General features: G+C 43.6%; 1 protein-coding gene across 5 annotated transcripts in view; it reads left to right on the top strand.

Moving 5' to 3' along the window:
• wdr17 (WD repeat domain 17) overlaps positions 1–25973 on the top strand; it is a 168042-nt gene that overhangs the window by 135893 nt on the left and 6176 nt on the right. For 3 of the 5 annotated variants that reach the window (XR_003694233.1, XM_028596955.1, XM_028596948.1), the window contains 8 exons: positions 1374–1473; positions 1655–1794; positions 7299–7410; positions 7550–7691; positions 13500–13602; positions 13765–13866; positions 14909–15007; positions 15826–15893. Coding sequence is in view for 4 of the 5 variants with exons in the window: in XM_028596955.1 (XP_028452756.1) it covers positions 1374–1473; positions 1655–1794; positions 7299–7410; positions 7550–7691; positions 13500–13602; positions 13765–13866; positions 14909–15007; positions 15826–15893 (866 nt within the window). In the remaining variant the exon portion in view is untranslated. Of the gene's footprint in view, positions 1–1373; positions 1474–1654; positions 1795–7298; positions 7415–7549; positions 7692–13499; positions 13603–13764; positions 13867–14908; positions 15008–15825; positions 15894–25973 lie in introns of those variants that run through there. The other 2 variants (XM_028596969.1, XM_028596978.1) reach the window with 2 other exon arrangements.

Below are 25973 nucleotides of genomic sequence, written 5' to 3'. Positions count from 1 at the left end.
CTCCTAAGCCCCTCCCCCCACAAGGGAGAATGAATGTGTGTGCATGAGCAGTGATTGACACGCAGTTAGACACCCCCTCGGCCCTGATTGGTGCATCTGAACAGGGAGCTGTGGATTTCTGCAAATCGCACTACAGGCTGTAGGTGGTGCCAGAGGAGCCAGATTGTTTTTTAAATTACCTGCTTCATGTAGTTCTACGTGAACATAGGGTCAGTTTCAGCAAACAGAAACAGAACTACTGCCCCTTTAAATATGACCCTTTTTATAAACAATATTATTGACAACTTATTCTTTTCAGCATGGAAAAACATTGCAGCATCAACACCATCATGAGAAACTAAAATTCAGTTGAAAGCAGTACTACAATATTATCCAACCAAAATCCTAAATCAAGTTTGTAGTGTATCACTGAGACCAGAGGCTGCAGTCAGCTTGGATCCATGTCAGTTTTAAAGCTGCAGTAGGTTAGCCTTGTAAAACTAACTTTCTGTCATATTTGCTGAAACTGGCCCTATGTTCCAGTAGAACTACATGAAGCAGGTAATACAAAAAAAATCCGGCACCTCTGGTAATGCGATTTGCAAAAATCCACCACTCCCTGTTCAGATGCTCCAATCATGGCCAGGGGGGGTGTCTAACTGCGTGTCAATCACTTCTCAGGCACACGCATTTCATAGCGTCCTCCCCTCCCCCGCGCACGAGCTGCAGATAGGTTTCCTTCCCTTCCCCCCTCTTCACACACACTCTATTGTGCACAGCTCTCTCTTGTGGGGGGAGGGGCTTAGGATACCGTTTGAACTTTAGCGGAAAGGGTGGAGGGACTGAGAAGTTGTCGATGTTCACATTTTTTGGCTAAGTCCTGGATCTTCACAATCCTACCTACAGCACCTTTAATGGATTCCAACAGTGATCAGGTTTCCCAGTGGAAAAATCTAAATGCCATAGTAATCAGCATAATCCCTTCATCCTTTGGCCATCCATAGACTCTGAACACTCATATTCTTGCAGAAATATGGCTAAATACACTGTTTCCATCCAAATCCTTACTGTGTTGTAAATGGTTAATTTTTACAACCCCATATTTCTGTGTATATTAAGTGTTTTTAATTATATGCAATTTGAGTGAATACCAAGTGATTTCAACAAATGTACTGACTAATTATAGTATCTAAAAAAAAAAAGAGCATCATATGAAGCAACATTCTTCGTTCTTAACTTAAAGCTTTGCAGAATACAAAATAACCGTGGTATCCTTTGCTAGAAGAATTTGGGTTGATCAAATTGTTCTCTGAAATGAATCTCAAAATATTTGTGAGATACAGTAAGGTGTTCGGATCAAAATTCCTAGTTATATTTGCTCTTTTTCTGACCAGTCTCCTCCATAAGGTATGTAAGGAACTAGCTGAGTGGTACTTCCAGGATGGATGCTCTGTCCTGGCAGCATGCTGCCACCTAGCTGTGGACAACATTAAGGTACACACCAGAATCTGTGCATATCACCATTAGTTACATACAGTGTATTTGCATATGAAACTACACATTCAATTCTGTTCCATATGACTCCTATATCATTACTATTCATTAATAATGGTCAGAAATCTGATTTAAATAATGTGGCTAAAAATGTGCGCTTATGTGTGTGTTTTGTTTTTAGTTAGCAATGTCGAGTCATATCCGAGGTAATGAGCTGGAGTTGGCTGCATGTGTGGGTATCGTCCTAGGAGAGGCAGCCAATCAGAGCACTGCATACTGTCTTGAACTCTTGGCCAGGAAGTACATGACGACACCTACATGGTACGTCTCTATCCATGCACGTCCTGTTAGTGTAACCTCTATTATTCTTTGTAAACTTCGAAAGAAATTCCAACTAACACCGGTGCAGTTTTAGCTTTTTCTTTTTTTTAATTATACTTTAATGTGTCAAAACATATCATTATACGATATTTTAGTAAGTTCATATTTTGAACATTTTGACACAATTTTTAAACACTTTACATTTTGTTATCCTGGAGCTGCTCCCCCCGCGACCCGACACCGGATAAGCGGACGAAGATGGATGGATGGATGGATATCCTTTACCAAACAGAAAACACAGTGCATACATAAACAATAAAGTAATTACCAGCATAGATGTTAATATCATAGCGTGCAAATAGATATTCATTCATACATACATATCACATGCATGTCACAGCATAACCAACCCTGGGACTGCCCACTCTCGTTTGTCTAGGTTTTACAACCAACTGGTTGTGCTTGCACATTTGATACTAGGAGCTAACTGTAACTAACTTAAAAATAAAAGGTTTGAGGCCTACCTGTCGTTCCAACTGCAGGTGCCATGTCTTCTGCTGCTACTTCTTCGGCCTGCTCCTCTTCTTCCTTCCTTTGTCAAAAGATGCAGCCTCTACTACATTGTCACTCGATTGACTGTTTGTTAAACAATTATAGATGTGGAGATAACAATAACATAACTTGATAGAGAGAAACACCAATTAGCTTAGGAAACGCTTATCCCCTCCTGCTGCCTGTTACCACCATCACATGTCCTCAGATTGACCCCAGTCCCTCTGTTTCACTTCCGCTCAGAGCTCTGTGACGCCAGCCGGGTGGCCTATGAAACTAAAGGCTGTATAGACGTGACCTTCCTCCAACTCATAAACAAAACCTTGACACATAACATCTCTCTACAAGTTTTTAGATAAAATACATTAAAGCTGCTCTAAGCAATGTCACACGTTTTTTAGGCTACAACATTTTTTGTCACATACAGTAAAGATCTCTTCACTGTCCGTGAGCTGCCTGTCCCCTGAACACACTGTAAAAAACGCGGTCTCTGTAGACAGCCCAGGTCTTCCAGCGTTGCAGCCAATAACCGACAAGAAGGATTTGGGGTTGGGGGTGGGGTTTCGGGAAAAGGCGCACAAAAATGGCTCGCTAGCGCCCCCTAGAAAGTTAAGAAAATTGAGCCCCTGCAGTGCGTTTAACGTAGACTCACGAAACTTGGTACACATATGTAACATGTCAAGATGTACAAAAAACTCACGATTGACAAGGGTCCAGGCCTGAGGACACCTACAGGCCAAAATTGACTTTTGGTCATAGCGCCCCCCGCTGGCAAGAGGAAATGCGCCTTATATGACAAACATCATCCGATTTGCATGAAACTCTGAATGTGTGGTCTACGTGTGACACTGAGCCGCCCCCTATAATATGGGCCGTAACAGGCCACGCCCCCTTTCATAACATTTGAACCGTTTAAGGTAGAGTCTTGTGTGAGGGGTCATTGAACTCAGCAGAGACTTCGTTTTTAATTGGTGATGGTTTGACCCGCCCCCTATGCTTAAGCCCCGCCCCCTTTCATAACATTTGAACCGTTTAAGGTAGAGTCTTGTGTGAGGTGTCATTGAACTCAGGAGAGACTTCCTTCTTTATCGGTGATGGTTGGACCCGCCCCCTACGCTTTAGCCACGCCCCCTTTCACAGCTAATGAGCCCCTGCAGTGCGTTTAACGTAGACTCACGAAACTTGGTACACATATGTAACATGTCAAGATGTACAAAAAACTTCATTAGAGCCATACCCTAAACCCGACAGGAAGTCCGCCATTTTGATTTCAAAGTTCGAAATTAGTGTGATTTTGGCCATTTCCACATGTCGTACTTTAACGAACTCCTCCTAGAGATTTCATCCGATCAACTTCAAACTCGGTCTGTGCCATCTTAAGACGTTAAAGATCAAAAGTTGTTAAAAGAAAAACTTTTCGTCATAGGGCGTGGCCGTGGCGGGGCTGCCATTTTGTGCGTTTCGCCGCCGAAACAGGAAGTGGGTGTAACTCGAGTGTACGTTATCCGATTACCTCGAAACTTTTCAGGATTCATCAGAGTCCAACCCTGAGGACAAATAAAGGCAGATATTTACTTAAAGTCAGAGCGCCCCCTAGTGGCAACAGGAAGTAGGCCTAAAAGTGAAGGTGCTATACTTTAACGAACTCCTCCTAGAGATTTCATCCGATGGACTTCAAACTTGGTCTGTACCATCCCAACACCTTAACGATGAAAAGTTATTAAAAGAAAAACTTTTTGTCAGACGGTGTGGGCGTGGCGGCCATTTTGAGTGTTTAGCGATGAACAAAGAAGTTGTTGTAACTTGAGTGTACGTTGTCGTATCTGCCCGAAATTTGTCACGATTGACAAGGGTCCAGGCCTGAGGACACCTACAGGGCAAAATTGACTTTTGGTCATAGCGCCCCCCCTGGCCACAGGAAATGCGCCTTATATGACAAACATCATCCGATTTACATGAAACTTAGAATGTGTGGTCTACATGTGATACTGAGCAGCCCCCTATAATATGACCACGCCCACTTACTCAGGCCACGCCCCCTTCATTTGAACCGTTTAAGGTAGAGTCTCTTGTGAGGTGTCATTGAACTCAGCAGAGACTTCGTTTTTAATTGGTCATGGTTTGACCGGCCCCCTATGCTTAAGCCCCGCCCCCTTTCTTAAAATTTGAACCGTTTAAGATAGACCCTTGTGGGAGGTAACTCAGCAGAGACTTCCTTCTTCATTGGTGATGGTTTGGCCCGCCCCCTATGTTGAAGCCACGCCCCCTTTAATAAATGCTGACCCATCTAAGGTAGAGTCTCGTGTGAGGTGTCATTGAACTCAGCAGAGACTTCCTTCTTCATTGGTTATGGTTTGACCCGCCCCCTATGCTTTGTGTGAGGTATCGTTGAACTCGGCGGGGAGTTCCCTTTTCATTGTTGACGATTTGCGGCGTCTGAGTGCCGCGCAAATGCACGGTCGCAAGGAGTGGAGTCCGCCGGTAACCCTGACGCGCGCCGAGGTGCCAGGGCCCGTCCATTGCTGCTCGCAGCTTTAATTAGGGCCCGAGCACCGACAGCGGCGAAGGCCCTATTGAAACTGAAGGAATTATTATTTCTTTCTATTCTTTCTTTTTCCTGTCAAATGAATTGGCTTTTTGAGGGGCTTAACATATTCAAAAACTCACCAAATTCGGCGGTTGCATCAAGTCTGGTGAAAATTTACGTATTTTAAAGGTTTCGGGAATAGGCGCACAAAATGGCTTGCTAGCGCCCCCTAGAAAGTTAAGAAAAGTGAGCCCCTGCAGTGCGTTTAACGTAGACTCACGAAACTTGGTACACATATGTAACATGTCAAGATGTACAAAAAACTGCATTAGATCGTTTAAGGTAGAGTCTCGTGTGAGGTGTCATTGAACTCAGCAGAGACTTCTTTCTTCATTGTGATGGTTTGACCCGCCCCCTATGCTTAAGCCCCGCCCCTTTTAATAAATGCTGACGCATCTAAGGTAGAGTCTTGTGTGAGGTATCATTGAACTCAGCAGAGACTTCCTTCTTCATTGGTGAAGGTTTGACACGCCCCTTTTCACAGCTAATGAACTGTATGACATAGAGTCTTGTGTGAGGTATCGTTGAACTCGGCGGAAAGTTCACTTTTCATTGGTGACAATTTGCGGCGTCTGAGTGCCGCACAAATGCAAGGTTGCAAGGAGCGGAGTCCGCCTGTAACCCCAACGCGCGCCGAGGCGCGAGGGCCCGTCCATCGCTGCTCGCAGCTTTAATTACATTTTTATTTCTGTTTTTCCCTGCAAAATTACCTAAGTGGGCCCCAGAGGATGAGGGCCAAACATTACTGGGCCTTGGCACAGAAAAGTTTGAGAAAGGCTGTTCTAGTTTATGGTAGGCAGTAGGCTGCAGCGACACTTTTAGCAACGGAAAAATAATAAAAAGACTCAAACTGCAAGCAGTTATGATGGGGTCCAAGACTCCCAGATGCAAGCCCCAATGACCCGCGGAGTAAGCGGAAGCGGAACCCAAAGCGCGGCCCCTAATGGCTGATCTTTGCCAAATTTGGTACACAGCCTTGGAGTTGCATGTCACACAATAATCCTAATTTCGTGTTGATAGCATTTATTTTGGCCGCGATATGCTAAAGTTCGTGTTTGTTTGTAGTTTGCACATTTTTTAACCAAACTAAATTATTTGCCATCTTAGGATGCTATGTGCCAAATCTTAGGCAGATCGGGCAAAACCCATAGGAGTTTAAATAAATAGGTTTTGAACATTTTGCGATTGTTTATTGCGCCCCCTATGGGCCAATCTTCACCAACTTTGTTGCAAGCCTCAGAGTGTCAAGAATCTAATGTTTTGTGTCGATAGCATTTCATTTGGTGAAGATATTTAAAAGTTTGTGTTTTCATAGCTAACTACACAAATTTGTTTGTACGAAATTTGCAAATTTTTTAACAGATTTAAAAAAAAAAAAAAAAAAAACTTTTTGTCTGGTCGGTCTGGAGGTGCTATGTGCCAATTTTCGTGCAAATTGGTTGCATGGCCTAGGAGGAGTTCGAAAGTAGGTTCACGATAAATTGCGATTTTACTGCAATCAAAGTCTAGGCAGAAATGGGCCTATATCAGGAGATTCAGCTAAGTTCAGGCAACATGTGGATACGTATGAGGTTTTTAAATTTGCGATGTAATAGGCCAAAACGTGTTTTCTTTGCTATAGCGCCACCTAAATGCAGAAGTGTCATTTTTTGTGTCCGAGTTCCTTGCAGTGTTCTGGACCTTTCCTGAAAATGGCACCACCCCTAAAAAGAAACCCAAACATATTCTGTAATTATATTGGCATTTAATGGAATTCTGTCTCATAAATAATAAGGGACACAGGACAAATAATGTCTAAACTGATGCTGTTTTCAATGCCTCCATCTGTCAGAGCACACAGTTTCAGCAAGAAGACTTGATGTATTATTTCTTTAATATTTAAAAAAAAGTATTTGTTTTAGCTTCTTAGTTCAAATTTTTCCTCTCACTTATATTAGTAATGTATTTGTATTAGCTTTTTCCTACTTTAATGTATATTGGATTTTGATCTTATTATGTTGTAAACCCAATGTTGCTTATATCTGCTAACAATATTTGGTTTGGTGCCAGCCGTAAAAAAAATCTGTTTACAGGCTGTTTGACTTGCATTATAATTCATGTCCCCGAATTTAAAAGTTATGCATTGAAACCCTTGTTCTTTGAGTACAGAGAGCCCATTGACTGCAAGTGACTGCAAACCTACTTTTAACTTGGACTTTATGAGTCAGCCAAAATTCACCTTTACATTTATCAATTTCAGTGACTGTAGATTAGCAGGGATCTAAAGTTAGAGGGCTCCACCTATGCTTGTAGGACTAGGGTTACAGTGCACACCTACAAGTTGTAGTCCATGCAAAGAAGAACTTTTGTCTCTGTTTACATTTAGGGAGCTATCAGCTGACCTACTACTAATGATTCCTGACAACCACATTTTATTGGCTAAGCTGTGTGCATTTTACCCAGGAAGTGCCGCTGAAGTCAACCAATTTCATCAAAGGGTGGGTAGGCATCATTAAGTTAAATTTAAGAGTTTAAGTTTTGGGTTAAATGGAATGGAGGCTCAATATCTTATGTTTATTTACATTAACATTTGTGATGATTATAGTGACTATGATTATGTGTTGTTTGTCATTTAAGTGCGGCCTCCCTTCAGCAGAGGAATGTAAGGCCATGGCAGAAGCAGCCATGTGTGAAGGAGATTTGTTTTCAGCAGTTAAATTCCACCTGCTGAGCTCTGAACCTGAAAATGCCCTCTGGATAGGGCTGGATCACGTTAAAGGTATTGGAAACGGAATATCATTGAATTCCTCTGTGTGGTTACCTACCTAATATAATATCAAAATGTTATGACTAGGACTTCTGTTCCTTGATGGAGAGGAACGAGGTACAACACATAGTATAGTATAGTATGGGATGCCCCGCGTGGGGGTGAATTCCATTCCATACTATACTATATCATACCTCCCAACATTTGTTTTTCAAAATCCGGGAGATTTGATTTGTGCGGGGGCATGGCGGTGCGGAGGGGGGGGGGGGGGGTTAAGTGTTAAGTGTATATAAATATATACAATGATTTCCAACCTAAACAAAACAATAACACTCCCAACAACTAAGTGGGAAGCTGATCTGGCCTCTCCAGATTACTGTGACCAAATCTGTAAGAATACCTTCTCATGACTACTAACACAAACCTGCAGCTTATACAATTAAAGTCATTCACAGAACTTACGTCACCCAAAATAAAATGTTCAAAATGGGCCTAGCAAACACAGGTAGGTAGCAGAGACGACTATCTGCACGCCATATGGCTCTGTCAACCAGTTCACTCATTCTGGATCACGGTCACACTGTCCACAACCCTGAGCTACAGAATCCCATCATCTCCAACACACTCCAACACAGTCTCCTTGGTGATATTTCCGAAATCCATATCCCACAAAAATTGGAATCCGTTGTTCATCTCTCTAGCTGTTGCTAAGAAAGTAGTCCTCCAAAAATGGAAATCAAAGAATTCTTGCCACATCAATCACTGGACAAATTTAATTTGTTTAATACATGGTCCAGGTATGGTATCTCTCATGAACAAGTGCCTTAACACGGGCTCCGTTCCAGCCAATTTTAAAGTGGCTACGGTGCTTTGCTTAGAGGAGGTGAAGGCATGGCTGGCTCAAAATTTCATCCATCCATCCATCCATCTTCGTCCGCTTATCCGGTGTCGGGTCGCGGGGGGAGCAGCTCCAGCAGGGGACCCCAAACTTCCCTTTCCCGAGCAACATTAACCAGCTCCGACTGGGGGATCCCGAGGCGTTCCCAGGCCAGGTTGGAGATATAATCCCTCCACCTAGTCCTGGGTCTTCCCCGAGGCCTCCTCCCAGCTGGGCGTGCCTGGAACACCTCCCTAGGGGGCCCCAGGGGCATCCTTACCAGATGCCCGAACCACCTCAACTGGCTCCTTTCGACGCAAAGGAGCAGCGGCTCTCCGAGCTCCTCACGGATGACTGAGCTTCTCACCCTATCTCTAAGGGAGACGCCAGCCACCCTCCTGAGGAAACCCATTTCGCCGCTTGTACCCTGGATCTCGTTCTTTCGGTCATGACCCAGCCTTCATGACCATAGGTGAGGGTAGGAACGAAAACTGACCGGTAGATCGAGAGCTTTGCCTTCTGGCTCAGCTCTCTTTTCGCCACAACGGTGCGATAGATTGAATGCAATACCGCACCCGCTGCGCCCGATTCTCCGACCAATCTCCCGCTCCATTGTCCCCTCACTCGCGAACAAAACCCCAAGGTACTTGAACTCCTTCACTTGGGGTAAGGACTCATTCCCTACCTGGAGAAGGCATTCCATCGGTTTCCTGCTGAGAACCATGGCCTCCGATTTAGAGGTGCTGATCCTCATCCCAACCGCTTCACACTCGGTTGCGAACCGATCCAGTGAGTGCTGAAGGTCGCAGGCCGATGATGCCATCAGGACCACATCATCTGCAAAGAGCAGCGATGAGATCCCCAGCCCACCAAACTGCAACCCCTCCCCACCCCGACTACGCCTCGATATCCTGTCCATAAATATTACAAACAGGATTGGTGACAAAGCGCAGCCCTGGCGGAGGCCAACCCTCACCTGAAACGAGTCCGACTTACTACCGAGAACCCGGACACAGCTCTCACTTTGGTCATACAGAGATTGGATGGCCCTGAGTAGAGACCCCTCACCCCATACTCCCGCAGCACCTCCCACAGTATCTCCCGGGGACCCGGTCATACGCCTTCTCCAAATCCACAAAACACATGTAGACCCGGTTGGGCATACTCCCAGGCTCCCTCCAGGATCCTTGCGAGAGTGAAGAGCTGGTCCGTTGTTCCACGACCAGGACGGAATCCGCATTGTTCCTCCTCAACCCGAGGTTCGACTATCGGCCGAACCCTCCTTTCCAGCACCTTGGAGTAGACTTTACCAGGGAGGCTGAGAAGTGTGATACCCCTATAATTGGCACACACCCTCTGGTCCCCCTTTTTAAAAGAGGAACCACCACCCCAGTCTGCCACTCCTTTGGCACCGTCCCAGACTTCCACGCAATGTTGAAGAGGCGTGTCAACCAGGACAGCCCCTCCACACCCAGAGCCTTGAGCATTTCTGGACGGATCTCATCAATCCCGGGGCTTTGCCACTGTGTAGTTGTTTGACTACATCAGTGACTTCCGCCTGGGAAATCGACGACAATCCCCGTTATCCTCCAGCTCTGCCTCTAACATAGAGGGCGTATTAGTCGGATTCAGGAGTTCCTCAAAGTGCTCCCTCCACCGCCCTATTACCTCCTCAGTGGAGGTCAACAGTGTCCCATCCTTACTGTACACAGCTTGGATGGTTCCCCGCTCCCCTCCTGAGGTGGCGAACAGTTTTCCAGAAACACTTTGGTGCCGACCGAAAGTCCTTCTCCATGTCTTCTCCAAACTTCTCCCACACCCGCTGCTTTGCCTCTTTCACGGCAGAGGCTGCAGCCCTTCGGGCCCCGCCGGTACCCTGCAACTGCCTCCGGAGTCCTCCGAGATAACATATCCCGGAAGGACTCCTTCTTCAGTCGGACGGCTTCCCTGACCACTGGTGTCCACCACGGTGTTCGTGGGTTACCGCCCCTTGAGGCACCTAAGATCCTAAGACCACAGCTCCTCGCCGCAGCTTCAGCAATGGAAACTTTGAACATTGTCCACTCGGGTTCAATGCCCCCAGCCTCCACAGGGATGCACGAAAAGCTCCGCCCGGAGGTGTGAGTTGAAAGTCTGTCGGACAGGGGCCTCCTCCAGACGTTCCCAATTTACCCGCACTACACGCTTGGGCTTACCAGGTCTGTCCAGAGTCTTCCCCACCCCTGACCCAACTCACCCAGATGGTGATCGGTTGACAGCTCTGCCCCTCTCTTCACCCGAGTGTCCAAAACATACGGCCTCAGATCAGATGAAACGATTATGAAATCGATCATTGACCTTCGGCCTAGGGTGCTCTGGTACCAGGTACACTTATGAGCATCCCTATGTTCGAACATGGTGTTCAAGTTATAGACAATCCATGACTAGCACAGAAGTCCAACAACAAACAACCACTCTGGTTTAGATCAGGGAGGCCGTTCCTCCCAATCACGCCTCTCAGGTGTCTCCATCATTGCCCACGTGTGCGTTGAAGTCCCCCAGCAGAACAATGGAGTCCCCCACTGGAGCCCCATGCAGGACTCCAGTCAAGGTCTCCAAGAAGGCCGAATACTCCGAACTCCTGTTTGGTGCATATGCACAAACAACAGTCAGAGTTTTCCCCCACAACCCGCAGGCGTGGGAGGCGACCCTCTCGTCCACCCGGGTAAACTCCAACACAGCGGCGCTCAGCCGGGGCTTGTGAGTATCCCCACACCCGCCCGGCGCCTCACACCCTGGGCAACTCCGGAGAAGAAAAGAGTCCAACCCCTATCCAGGAGTATGGTTCCAGAACCGAGACTGTGCGTGAGGTAAGCCCCACCAGATCTAACCGTAGCGCTCCACCTCCCGCACCAGTTCCGGCTCCTTCCCCCACAGAGAGGTGACGTTCCACGCCCCCAGAGCCAGCGCCTGCCGCCCGGGTCTGGTCCGTCGAGGCCCCTGACCTTCACTGCCACCCATGTGGCATCGCACCCGACCCCAACGGTTCCTCCCACAGGTGGTGGGCCCATGGGCTGGAGAGATGGGAGCCACGCCGCTTGTTCGGGCTGTGCCCGCCGGGCTCCGTGGCAAACCCGCCACCAGGCGCTCGCCCGACGAGCCCGCCGCCTGGGCCTGGCTCCAGACGGGGCCCCGGGCTTCCTCCGGGCAGGGTCACTCCATCTCTACCTTGCTTCTTCATTGGGGTTTTTGAACCATTCTTTGTCTGGCCCCTCACCTGAGACCACTTTGCCTTGGGAGACCCTACCAGGAGCACAAAGCTCCAGACAACACAGCCCTCAGGTTCACAGAGACACACAAACCTCTCCACCACGATAAGGTGATGGTTCACGGAGAAGCTCAAAATTTCCTCTATTTAAATGGCAATAAGACTGAGGTCATTGTTTTTAGCCCGAGTGAAAGGTCCCAGTGTACAAGCCTAGATTTGGGGAGTCTTTCTGCTTTTAATTCTGCAGGAGTGCGGAACCTGGGTGTTCTTGTGGACCAGTCGTTAAAATTTGATAAACATATTTCATCGGTAATCAGTTCCGGTTTCTTCCAACTTTCATTCATTCGTACACTCCTACCAGAAGCCTAAGATCACACGACCAGGTTCTGCTGGTAGCCCCTTGTGCCAGACTAAAGCGGAGAGGGGAGCGCGCTTTTGCGGTGGCAGGGCCTCATCTGTGGAACAGCCTGGCTCTAGAGATTAGAACAGCCCCCAACCTCGCTATCTTCAAGTTGTTGGTAAAAACCTACTTATTCTCATTATCATATTGATTTCCTATTTGAGTTGTCCTTCTTTTGTATATTTGAGTCAGTGTTTTAAGGCTGCTCTTAGCCTTGTTGTTTTTATTATGTGTTTTACGCTCTGTCTTGCTGGTTTTATGTTTTTTTATGCTAGCTCTGTAAAGCACTTTGGTCTGTCTAGCGGTTGTTTAAATGTGCTATATAAATAAATGAACTTGAACCTGCACACAATGCACACAGAAAGAAGCAAATGTCAGCCTTTGAAGACATCTGTTCCCCATTTCTAACGTTTCTAAATTCAGCAAAAATATAACTACAAGCCGTGTACATTACCCGACATATACCTCTTTTGTTGGGATTTATGCCACTTGGCATCCACTAGTTGCATGACCGCCGCATTGTAACAGTTTCTCAGTTAAAACTACATGCCCACTCAAAGTGATCTGATCGTTGCCTACTCTATAACCCAGACCAAGTCCAAGTCGGTGCTAATCCCTCTCTCTGTGTAGTGTGCAGATCTTCCCCAGTTATGTCCTCCACATTCAACAATTTAGTGGTATAATCTCAATCCTCTGATTTCCCCTGTTTCTCAACAAGTTATCTCTTATTATTCTCTCAAGTTATATTGCCGTAAACCGCAGAAGCTTGCTCTAGCCGATGCTCCTACACCCACATTTCACTCCAGCCGGTGTTCTAGGCACTGAGATGCCAACACTAAAATTTGCTAAACTGCAATTTAAATTGATTCAACCTTTAACACAAGCCACAAGACTTAAATATGGTTTAACAGATAAATCCAAAATGTATAACCATACTACCATACCTTGCTCGTTGTCATCAGGGTCCACTCTCTCACTCATGTCTTGTCCACTGCTCATAATGTTAGCCTTCTTCTAAAATATTAGAAACACAAAGCAAAACCAGAAAACCTATACATTTGGTGTTGTTAAATTATTTCTAAGATCCGGAAGTATCGGCGAGTTTCACGCAACCTATTCCACCGCTAGAAATTTGTTTGCAATGTTTGGTGCACCTATCAAAGTTTAGTGTGAATGCTAACCGAATCAGTGAAAAATGCAGCAATGTTGCAACTTGACTTGTGAAAGCGCCCTTCATTTCTGTCTTTTTAAAGCACTGATTAACCATGAACTCTCTTTAATTTTCCTCCTCACCAGAGCAGATGACTGGATCTGACTGGACAATGGACAGTGTTCAGCCAATGCTGGACCTGATGAGTTACATCAGAACTGACAGCCTGGTCACAGCAAAATTGACTGAGTAAGAACAATTATTACTTTATTATAAGTATTAATAGTTAATTTCATTTCCATTTTTTTTTTTTTTTACTTGATCATCAACCAGGTGTGTGTGTGTGTGTGTGTGTGTGTGTGTGTGTGTGTGTGTGTGTGTGTGTGTGTGTGTGTGTGTGTGTGTGTGTAGAACCCGCAGTGAGCTGTTGATCCTGTGTGGCTATATTGGAGGTCTGCTGGCCATTAGAAGACAGTACTCGAACATCGTACCTGCACTCTACGAATACACCAGGTAGATGGCTTTGACATTTTGCACGTATCAAAAAGGTTTCTGAATTGTCTGTGGTGTAGTCAAGAACTTTGTTTAAGCAAGGCTAGTGGTAATTTATAGTTCTTTAATATATTATAAAAGCACAGGACTGATCAGATGATAAGTCCTTGAATGTGATTGTATATCTCGGAGTTGTCATAATGACATTTAACATCATTAAATGATTAGGAACATTAGCAAATCTATACTGTAGATTATTTTAGTTTTCACTGTATTAGGTGGGGGTCGGGGGGTTTAAGAGTCTGTTTCCGGGCGCCTAGTTACCTCACCTGGTTTGACACGCCCCATGTACAGAGGCTTAGTCAGTGTGGCAGCAGCTGTGGGTTATGGCAAGCCCTTTGAGCATTTATTCCATATCCTTGATATTAAAAGTCAGGTTCCTCCACTAGATAAATAGTAAAAGCCAAAAAACCTACTAGTTAGTGAACTAGTAGGATTTTTGGACTGTTTTTGGACATTACTAGTTAACTAGTATGGTCCAAAATGTCTACTAGTTAAAGCCAAAGTGCGCACTAGTTAACTAGAAAGGCACAATGCTAATGCAGAGGAGGGGAGAAGGGGATTTGTGGCTTCATATTGGCTCTACTAGTAAGGGTCTTTTAAATCTTACTGGTTAACTAGTGATGTTCAAGAAGAGCCACCTAGTGCGTTCCAAAATGCCTACTAGTTAACTAGTGATATCTTTAAAATGCACTTGTTCACTAGTTGGACTTTCTCTGGACGTTACTAGTTAACTAGTGAGGCTCACAACTGGGCTAAAGAAGAAAACATTTTACTATGTAGACTACTTACTTGTCCAGTAAGCACAAATATATAGTAAAAATGACCAAATCAACTGAATCTGGAAGCAAAATGCTCTGTTTCTAAAAGTGTTCCCGGTGTGGTATGCCACCCGGTAGAGGACTTAACAAAACCATGATGCAGCCAGAATGCATGGCTTCTATGCCTGGTGGAATCCCAGTGTTAGTCAGTCCAACTTCCACATTTGTCTTCTGTTTTTCAGTCAGTTGTTAAAGCGGAGGGAAGTGTGTGTTCCTCTGAAGATTGATCAACTGTCTGTGGAGCTGGATGCCTGGCGGGCCTGCACACAAAGTAACAGCAAGTAGGTTACAGAGACATGCACACACACACACACACTCACACACACACACAAAGATAATGGTATAACAAGTGAATGTTAATTAATAATACCATGAAGTACAATATTGTAAAAAGATACAATTTAACACTAAATGTGCCAAGTCAGATAAGAGGTGTCGTTAATATCAACATTTCAGATGCCAGGTTAGTCAGTCGACTCATTCTCAACTGAAGTCCTAGTTACCTAGATCAAACTCTGCCCAGACCAGGCATTGGACTCTGCAGTGCCTACTTGCTGTAAGGCAGCAGTGCTAACCACTGAGCCACCGTGCCACCGAAGATACATTAAGATTTGAGATACATGAATCACCTCTGGGGAGACGGATGTTTTGTCCTGACCTTGAGTGATGACAAAGATTGTCATGTTGCAGCCTGACAGACAGATCTGGTGCCTGAAGATAAATTTATTTTTGTGATCAAGGACTTGCTTATAAGGACACACACTGTATTAAGCCTCAGTTAGGTGCCCCAAGGTGGAACTCAAAGTGTTGTGCACAAGCTAGAGTGTACTACCATCAGACTTTATTGGGTTTGTGTGTAGGAAAAAGACTTCAAATGGCCAGAGTTAGCCTGTTGGCTTTATATAATGCAGTTATATAAAGGAGAGGATGGCAGCACATGAGTTTTGTGGACATCGCTGCTGCAAAAGTGGCCACATGTGAGTGTTCTCTACATCTTTAGTCACTGTTAGTTGACCTACTAGCGGAGGTAAACTAACAGTGACTGTTATCACTATAATACCTCTACATTGCTCTACATTTGTCTTTCTGTTTTTAACAGTCCTCCATCAGAGTGTCAAAGAGAAGAGTTCAGCTGCCTCGAGAGAAGAATCCAGCCAACAGACTCTGGTATAAAAAACATAGTTTATAAAACTAGCTCATAAAACAATTTTTTTTTTATTATTATTATTTACATTATATAGTTTGGTGTAGACCATCTGGGATCAGCACATAAGCCCATGTTTTGGGTAGGGTGTTGATGCTGGCTGTGGTCTGATCAAAGTTAGAATCAGAATCAGTTTAAATGGACAAGTAAAGGAAGACATTGTACAAGTAATTTGACTCCGGCTTCTGTTGCTCTTACACTGATCTAGACATACAGCTAAAAACAAGGACAACAGAGCTGAACAAGTTGAACATAAACATTTGACTACAATGTAAAGATATAAGTTCGTATACATATGTATGTATACGAACTTATACACACATACATACATACATACATACATACATACATGTAAAACAGCTCTGCGAGGATTGTAAACAGTAATACATAGGGAAATGCAAAAGTGCAAATGATGCTGGAAAGCATAACAAATTATTTATACAATAGGTTGCTTATTGGTATAGATGACAGTATATGCTGTCCATGTGGTTTATGTATGACATATATTTACATGTTTAAATTATGCGTTTAACACAAATAAATATATTTTGACAGGTGAATGCTTGGCGTTCAAAGGGATTGGTTTAACTGGTGCTAAATGTTTATCATAGTGAAAGCCTGTAGGTAGAAAGTGTGAGCCAGAGAGGAGAAGTTGAAACATGTTGTGTCCATGTAGTGATGCTTCCTGCCCGTTTTCTGACTCTGGAGGAGTATAGATCCTGGCTGGAGGGCAGGTTGGCACTGATGATTTTCTCTGCAGTCTGTTCCTGTCCTGTTTGCTGACTTATCCAAACCACACAGTGATGGATATGCAGAGAACAGACTATATGATTACATTGTAGAACTGGATTCACATCAGACAAACTGTTGTTGGTATGTATGTGGGCCAGTGATGGGGGTCTCACACTAAAGTCCACAACAGTTTGGAGAGTGTTCTGCTCCACGTTGTTTTGACCAAACAAGTACATGCAGGTTTGTCACCGTACTGGATGAGGCCGATGATTGTTGTTTTGTTTACAACTACTTTGTTTAATTCCAGCAGGACATTTTTCGTTACAGCAGCCTAGATCATTTAAAATAAAATAAAAAGGAAACACACATATACTACTTATCAAAACGGTACAATAACTTCAATAAAAAGTAAAACTAAGGGACCTTTAATACTGTACATACTGTATATTCATTGGAGGTAGAAATAGTGCAATTAATAGTGCAGTTATATATCAGATAGTTTAAAAAATATGAGAAGTGAATGAGTCCAGAATGAGAGGGTCTGTATCAGTGGCAATGGCTCTAATGCTCCAGCACATTGCAGCAAAGAATTTTTTGCTTGCAACAATAGGTAAAAGATCTGCAGCATTTTTGTTGCACACATTAAAGGACCTGAGTTTCCTCAGGAAGTAGAGTCTGCTGTGTCCTTTCATATAAACAGACTCTGGTTGCATTTTCAGTCCAGTCTGTTGTCAACGTGAACTCAAAGATACCTATTATTTGTCCACCATCACCTCCTCTCCCAGAATGTTTAGGAGTTCAGCAGCCATCCTTGTTCTCCTGATGTGGCTTGGATGATGGTCTTGGTTGTGGTCTGATCAAGAGCAGGGGTCTCATTTATAAAACTGTGCGTAGTGTACTTACACTTATGTGTACGTACGCCCAAAAGCCTAAAATGGCGTACGCTGAAAAAAAGTCTGGTTTACAAAACCGTGTGTACGCACACCTGTAAGCAATGTTCCCTTTATCAATCAGAGATTACCTACAAGCATGCGTACGTGGATCAGCCTCTTATCCCGTCCTGTGCACGCCCATTTTTAACCCTAAATAGTCAATTCAAAGCACCTCGTGAATGCTGATCAGTATATGAATGACACTGGCACCGAATCATGATGACTGGCGAAGAAAAAGCAAAAAACTTCTCAGACGTTCAGGAATTGCTGCAAATTGAATTATAATTTCGGCCTGTTCTTGCACAGTGTATGGAACCCTGATCTATAGGGTATATTAATATATCTATCATGAGATAGACCCCAGGGGCCTCATTTATAAAACTGTGCATAGATTCTATTCTGAAAGATTTTGTGCGCAAAAAAGTCAGAATTTTCGTATGCAAAAACAATATTCTGATTTATAACACCTTGCGGCGCACACCGGTACGCACTCTTCTCGTTATAAATACGGACATGCGTTACCTAATGCGGTCCTGCACAAGCCTCACGCTCCTCCCAAGGTCGTCCCATATTTGTCCTAATAAGGTCCATGTTAATCAATGAGTGAATATTCCAGCCTTGAAAGGAGCCCTTGATCACCAATCACGAAACGGAAAAATGGGGAAAAAACACGATTCAGTGATTATGAGATCGATGTGCTCCTAACAGAGGCAGAACATCGAAACAGAATCCTGTTTGGAAGCCTTAACCCGTGTTCATATTTTTGTTACACAAACTTAATAATGTAATGTAACCAATTTAGCTCAATTACCCATTGGTAATTGAGCTAAATCTGTTACATACATATACATACATCATTTATGGTTCATATTTGCCATTTACCCCTGTGAGATCACATTGATGATCATATGATCATTTTCGTTTTTTGTGGAAAAACAAGGAAATTCAATTATTAAAAAGGTAAAAAATAGAAAAAAGATTTTGGATACATTATTGGTGCTTATTTCTTAGAACTTAATCAAAACAGGTGAAAGTGCTTGAAATGTAACAATTTGGTAACTTTGTGTGGGAATAGCAGGTGCAGAAAGACAACATTCCCACACACAGACACCTACAATCCGACAAGACCACATAAAGACGCATACACACACACACACACACACACACACACACAGATACACATCAAACAAACAACGCATTTAACGGGGAGAGGCAGGGAAGTATGGAGGAAATATTTATTCATAATTCAAATTGAAACTCCAAAGAGAAATTGAAAGTCCAAAGAGAAAACAAAGCGAGATCAAATTAAAAATATTATTATTTTTTTAATTTTCCATTTGGCTTTGGCTTTTGAATTTAATATTTGGCTTTTGAATTTCAATTTATCATTGCTTTTAATTTTCATTTAATATTTGGCTTTTGAATTTCAATTTAACATTGGATTTTAATTCAGTGTGCCGATGTGCTGCAATAGCAGCAATTGGCACAATGACTATTGTTTCTCATACTTATTTCTTATTCTCCATCTTCCGCCACATTTTTGTCCCACTAAGGCTCACGAAGCGTTGCCAACACGCGCACACACATGACATCATCACGTGGGTAACGCTCGGGAATGGTGTGCTATGTGTTTTCTAAGAGATTTGCCGCACGGTTTTCACGAAATCGGCAAAAAAACGCGCAAAATTTCCCATAGACTTTAATGGGAAATCGTCGGGAAATTGCTAAACATCGCTCAAAACAAGCCCCCTTTGGGACCAAGCTGTATCGCCATACTTTAATGTAGAAAAAAGATTAAAAGTTTAAACTAAAGACATGGCTTTGGCCTTTATTGGGCTGAATTTATTGGGCATTCGGATATCAAGCACGGTCTCTACGAAATCACAGTTTACGTGTCGTCGTCTTTTCAGACCATTTCAGATTTTCCCATGTGTGTGTATGGGGCCGGAATGTTGAGAGTTAGAGTGGGAGTCAGAGTGGGGAGCTGAAGTACGATTCTCAGAAATGTTTCCAAACAAATTGGTCTACCTCCTACAGTTTTCACTCTTCATACATCATACTTGGTCAGAATGTAGGAAATTTGTGGCGGTCGCAGACATGTGACTATGGAATCCACCGGACGTACACTTTTTGCTCTAGACACTCCAACTGCCGATAGAAACAGTGGAGTTGCAGTACGATTCGCTGAAATTTCTTTCCAAACAAACTGCTCTCTCCCGTACAATTTTCACTCTACATACATCATAGTTGGTCAAAATGTAGGAAATCTTGTCCCGGTCGCAGACATGTGACTATGGAAACCACCGGACCTTTACTTTTTGATATTTTGAAACCAACTGCCGATAGAAACTGTAACAAAACTGAAGCTGCAGTACTTCTTCAGACTGGTTGAGATTTTCCATTGTGTTTGTATGGGGAGAGAATGCTGAGAGCTAGAGTGTGAAGCTGCATTATAATTCTTTGAAAGTTTTCCAAACAAATTGCTGTCTCCCCTACAGTTTTCACTCTTCATACATCATAGTTGGTCAAAATGTAGGAAATTTTGTGCCGGTCGCAGACATGTAACTATGGAATCCAACAGACGTACTCTTTTGGCTCTCTTGATACCAACTGCCGACAGAAACTGAAAAAAGTATCTGTGTCCCATATATTTCATACCACAAACATAAAAACCACATCAATGCGTCCGCCAGACTTTTATCTCTCTGGTAATCATAATATTTTGCTGTTTGGACCCACGGTTTTTGACTTACAGAACAAACTTAAGAGTATTAATTATCATTACATGTTGGACCCATGGAAGACACTGTCTCCCCCTCCCTACCCCTGCACTGTGGAAATCACCATAGCAACAAGTTCTGACACACACATTCTATCATGGAGACTTCTTGAAGGAAGGGAGGGAGAGAGAGAGAGGGAGGAAGGGAGGGAGAGAGAGAGGGAGGAAGGGAGAGAGAAAGGAGGAAGGGAAGGAGGGAGAGAGAGGGAGGGATAGAGAGGGAGAGAGAAGAAGAGAGAGGGAGTGAAAGAGGGAGGGACGCACACACACACACACACACACACACACACACACACAACATCCTGTCAAACATACATCTCCCTCCTCTAACACACACACACACTCTGACACACACACCCACACCCATACACACTCTCACACACATTCTCTCTCACACACACACACACACACACACACACACACACACACACACACACACACACACACACACACACATGACATCCTGTCAAACATACATCTCCCTCCTCTAACACACACACATACCCACACACTCACACACACAAAACCAGACACACACACCCATACACACTCTCACACACATTCTCTCTCACACACACACACACACACACACACACAAATACATACACACACACACACTCACACACCCACACACACACCCATACACACAGAGAGCGATCTCCTCCAATCAGAAACATAGTTACACTTTGCATTGTGGGTAATGTAGTACTTCTTTATGACATCCTGTCAAACACACATCTCCCTTCTCTAACACACACACATGCGAACGCACGCACACACACACACACACACACACATACACGCACACACACTCACGCACCCACACACACACGCACACACATTCTCTCTCTCTCTCACACACACACACACACACACACACATTCTCTCTCACACACACAAACAAATACACTCACACACACACACACACACACAAAGACTCTCACACACACACACACACACACACACACACACACACACACACACACACACACACACACACTCACTCACACACACACTCACTCACTCACACACACACACACACACACACACACAAAAACACACACACACTGTCGCTAAACCCACCAGATTATATGTAAATAATCAGTAATTTAAGCATGCTAAACCCACCAGACTCCATGTAAATAAACAGTCATTTAAGCATCGTAAAACACACTTCATTAAAAGTCGACAGAAACAAAATAAAACTATAAAAAGACGTTTTTGGTCTTCTCTACACTTTTCCAACCATCACAACTCTAGTGTTGGTTGAAATAAACACATAGGTTACCGAGTTACATGTGAAAATGTGTTGGCTCTATTCACGCTAAAAGTACTATTTTTTGAATGGAGCCTTGTGGGTTTAGCGCTAGCTTCTTCATAGCTGTTTCTGGTAAACATAAAGGTCTTAAATAGGTTTTAAAAAGGTACATCTCTGAAGGGTTAAGACACTTAATGATTCAATGTTAAAACAGGCTCATGTCGCTGAACCCACCAGACTCCATGTAAATAATCAGTACTTTAAACATCGTAAAACATACTTCATTCAAAGTCGACAGAAAACAAATAAAGCTATGAAAAGCCGTTTTTGGGCTTCTCTACACTTTTCCCACCATCAAAACTCTAGTGTTCGTTGAAATAAAAACATAGTTTACCGATTTACATGTGAAAATATATGTTTTCTCTATGCTCGCTAAAAGTACTATTTTTTAAATGGAGTCTGGTGTGTTTAGCGCTAGCTACTTCATAGCTGTTTCTGGTAAACAGAAAGGTCTTAAATAGGTTTTAAAAAGGTATAGCTCTAAAAGGTTAACACAATTAACACTTCACCATTATATCAACACTGTATGTATTTAAAATTTAAGCAAATTATATATATATTGAATTGCTGAGGCTTGTGTCGCTAAACCCACCAGACTCCATGTAAATAATCAGTACTTTAAGCATCCTAAATCCATCAAACTCCTATTCGTATTTGTATTCGTTTTCTCTCTCTCTCTCTCTCTCTCTCTCTCTCTCTCTCTCTGTGACAGTGTGACATATGTATCTACTTAACTAGTGTTATTGAGATGTGCACCAAGTAGTAGGCACACTGTAAAAATTTCTTCCGGAATTTTCTAGTTTTCATTTAATATTTGGCTTTTGAATTTCAATTTAACATTGGATTTTAATTTTCATTTAATATTTGGCTTTTGAATTTCAATTTAACATTGGATTTTCGTTTGGACTTGACACTTGTCAATGTTAATGAGGAGGCGTGGCCCAAAGGCTGGTGGATATATAAACTAGATGTCGCCTTGAGGTTCTAAACATACGTCAAAACCGCTGCCATCTTGGAACAGGGGTCCGACGTTTTCCCGCATTCAGATCAAGGAAATGAAAAGAACCAATGGCAACGGATAACATTTAACAGGTGACAATGTGTTTTATAATATATATGCCGCCTTCGACCAGCAATCTGAGCTCCGGCGGCAGCGGGAGGTGGAGAGCTCCGTGGCCGGCCGCAGCGTCTCTTCCCCCGGGCAGAAACACAGCTTCGCCTCGCTGCTGCGCCGGTCCCCGGTGATCCAGATCGGACTGGCCAAAGACAGAATGGTGATCGGGAGGATCTTAAACATAGTCCGGGAGGATCTTACACGTAGTTCAGGACGACCGGTATGTCGAGAGAAGCTACAGCGGGGCAACAGAGACCGTCTGCGGCTGCAGGATCTGGAGCTCAGTGCCCGTTAAAATTATATTTAACGCATAAATACATACAGAAATAAAGAGTGGAGGAGTGATCAGTCTGTTTAAACTTCACTTTGAAGCAGAAACTCTTAGTTCAGAAAGGTGAAGTTTCCGTTTGGACTCAGATCTGTGAACCGATCATAATAAATATTCTTTGTATTTGTATTAGTCTCTTTGTTTTGTAGTCGATAGTTCATCTTAAGTTTTAAGTGGAAGCAGTATCAAGTGGAAGAATGGGACTATAAACCTAGACTTACATATATATGTATATATACATACATATATCAAAAGCTTAATTTTTCTCTGGACTCTATCATAAATAAATGTCTGACCTTTGGAACGAACCATAAAAACTAGAAAATCGCATTCATGACAATTTATGGTGATTTTTTTTCCGTTAGCCCTTTGCCTAAATTGACGCTGATGCATCAGAGGAGTGACTCCCCTGTTCCAAGATGGCGGCTCTGTTGACGCATTCGTTCCAAAGAACTGCCATAGTCAAGGCGACATCTAGTGTATATATCTATGGGAGGGTCTGAAACAAAAGGGGTGCAGAGGCACCTTATGAGCAGCAGGGGGAGCTTACTGCTGAGGAGCACACTGTTAAGCATCTGTCTGCAGATTCACCACTAGGCTGGGTCTTGTTTCACATGATAGAAAATGATCATGTAGGCTAAACACAAACGACATTTCATGTAACAACAGTGAAGTTTTCATGTAGTTACTATAATTGGGCCCGTGTTAGTGAGGACTAGATTAGGACTGTATTTAAAGCTGATTCTTGTTCCCAACTTCGCCCCAGGTGTGTCTATTTAAAACACAACTCAGAAAACTTCTCTCTTTTGATGTTATATTTAATTAAGCAACAGTAGAAACATGGGTGTGGGTAGCTCTGCTTACGTGGAAATGGAAATTGTAAAAAGTTTCCAGTTGTTTGCTGCTGCTGCTACTACGGCAAACTCCCGATCTAGATTATAGAATCGATTGCTTTTTTTATAACTTCCATCTGCTATTCCACCACTAAATTTCCTATTGAGACTTTTTTATGTGATAAATTAACTGTGTAGAGTTTGAATATGGGCAGTTTTACAAACGTTGATGGCCAACTGCACATTTTCTCCAATGTTGTCAGAAGCTTCAGTCTGACGGGACAGCCAGCTGGTGGCGGCCGGGATCGCCTCCCTGCTGGCCGGCCAGTGATGCTCACAGACACCGTTAGCTGGAAGTCTGAAAAAGTAGCCTACACGGGCTGTACAAAAGGCCATCAATCAAGAGTGATAGTTGTGAGTAGGCTACATGTTGGAGAATAGCGCGGACACGCACCTCACACCGCGCGCACCACCCGGAGAAAAAAGTGAGAGAAAGAAAAAGGAGAGGTCGCAGTTTGGACGATGACTATCCGGTTGAGATTGTGTGTGTGTGTGTGTGTGTGTGTGTGTACGTCCTCGAGATCTGACCACACACAAACACACGTAAGCAGAGCTACCCACACCCATGTTTCTACCGTTGCTTAATTAAATAAAACATCAAAAAGAGAGAAGTTGTCTGTGTTCTACGTCATCATTTTCTATCATGTGAAACAAGACCCAGCCTAGTGGTGAAGCTGCAGACAGATGCTTAACAGTGTGCTCCTCAGCAGTCTGCTCCCCCTGCTGCTCATAAGGTGCCTCTGCACCCCTTTGGTTTCAGACCCTCCCACCAGCCTTTGGGCCACACCTCCTCATTTACATTGACATGTGTCAAGTCCAAACGAAAAGGCAATGTTAAATGGAAATTTAAAAGCCAAATAGGTCCGTGTACTTTTTTGTTCATTCGATTTTCATTTCATTAACAGGTATTAAAAACAAAAAACGATGGTTATTTGATTTTCGTTTTAAAATACAACATTTGAAATTGGAATACAAGGCGTTTTTTCCATTTCATGGTCAAAAGGGGATGGGGGAAATTTAAAATATGCCTGATTTTCATTTTCTATTTCATATAACAAAAATAAAATCACTCGGAAATAGAAATGAAAAAAGGCTTGTTTTTTTATATTCAGAGACCGGATGTTGTCATTTCCAAGGCAACAGCGCCAGCGTAGCCTACCAGTGTAAAATTACTTTGGAATGCTTGGGGGGAATTTTATTTCATAATGTCACATTTATTTATTACCCTCTCTCCCTGCCTTCCTCTGACTCTCTGTCTCTACCTACCGGAGACAACTCCGCTCCAAGAGAGTTGAAACAGCTGAGGAAACAGAATTTCGGTTCACGGCTGTAACGTTACCGTTACGCCACCGTTGCCTATCCCAGCAAACTTTCTGTTGCTGCCGTTAAACTCCTGATCTGGCAGAGAGTCACCGGGGGTTCGGGATCAGATCATGGGGATCTGACCTCTGGTGCTGGGTCTAATATTCTAATATTAGCTGCTGCAGCTAACTAGCAGCTAGCCACCAGCCCTGGGACTTCGGTCCCCGCGGTTCGCTCCCCGGTGCTGACTGTCTCTGGTCCGTCTACAGAGCTGCGTTACCCATTCTAGCTAAGCTGGGAATCCGCCGTACTCGTGATTTATTCATATTTTCTTTTCTTTGCAGATAGTGATATGCAATGACGCACTATGCCAGGCAGGCTTGCTAGTTGCTTTTAGTCAGAGTCTGTACAAAACTTCCTTAAACAACGTTTAATGCCTGTTGTGCAGTAGCAGAACATCTCCCAGCTGCCCGGAATTATCTCCCCTTCACTTTTCGGTAATCTTAACTTCTCGTTTTGGTGCTTAACCCACCTTTTGTCGGGTACGGAGATGTAGCTAGCTACCGCTATGGATGGCAGCTGTTGTGACTCGGTGCTGGGTCTGATATAGTCTGTTTCCCGACGTTTAATTAAACTGCCGTTAGC

The sequence above is a fragment of the Perca flavescens genome, chromosome 2 (genome assembly GCF_004354835.1).
Source record: "Perca flavescens isolate YP-PL-M2 chromosome 2, PFLA_1.0, whole genome shotgun sequence".
NCBI lineage: Eukaryota > Metazoa > Chordata > Actinopteri > Perciformes > Percidae > Perca > Perca flavescens.
This window is presented reverse-complemented; position numbering and strand designations above follow the sequence as displayed.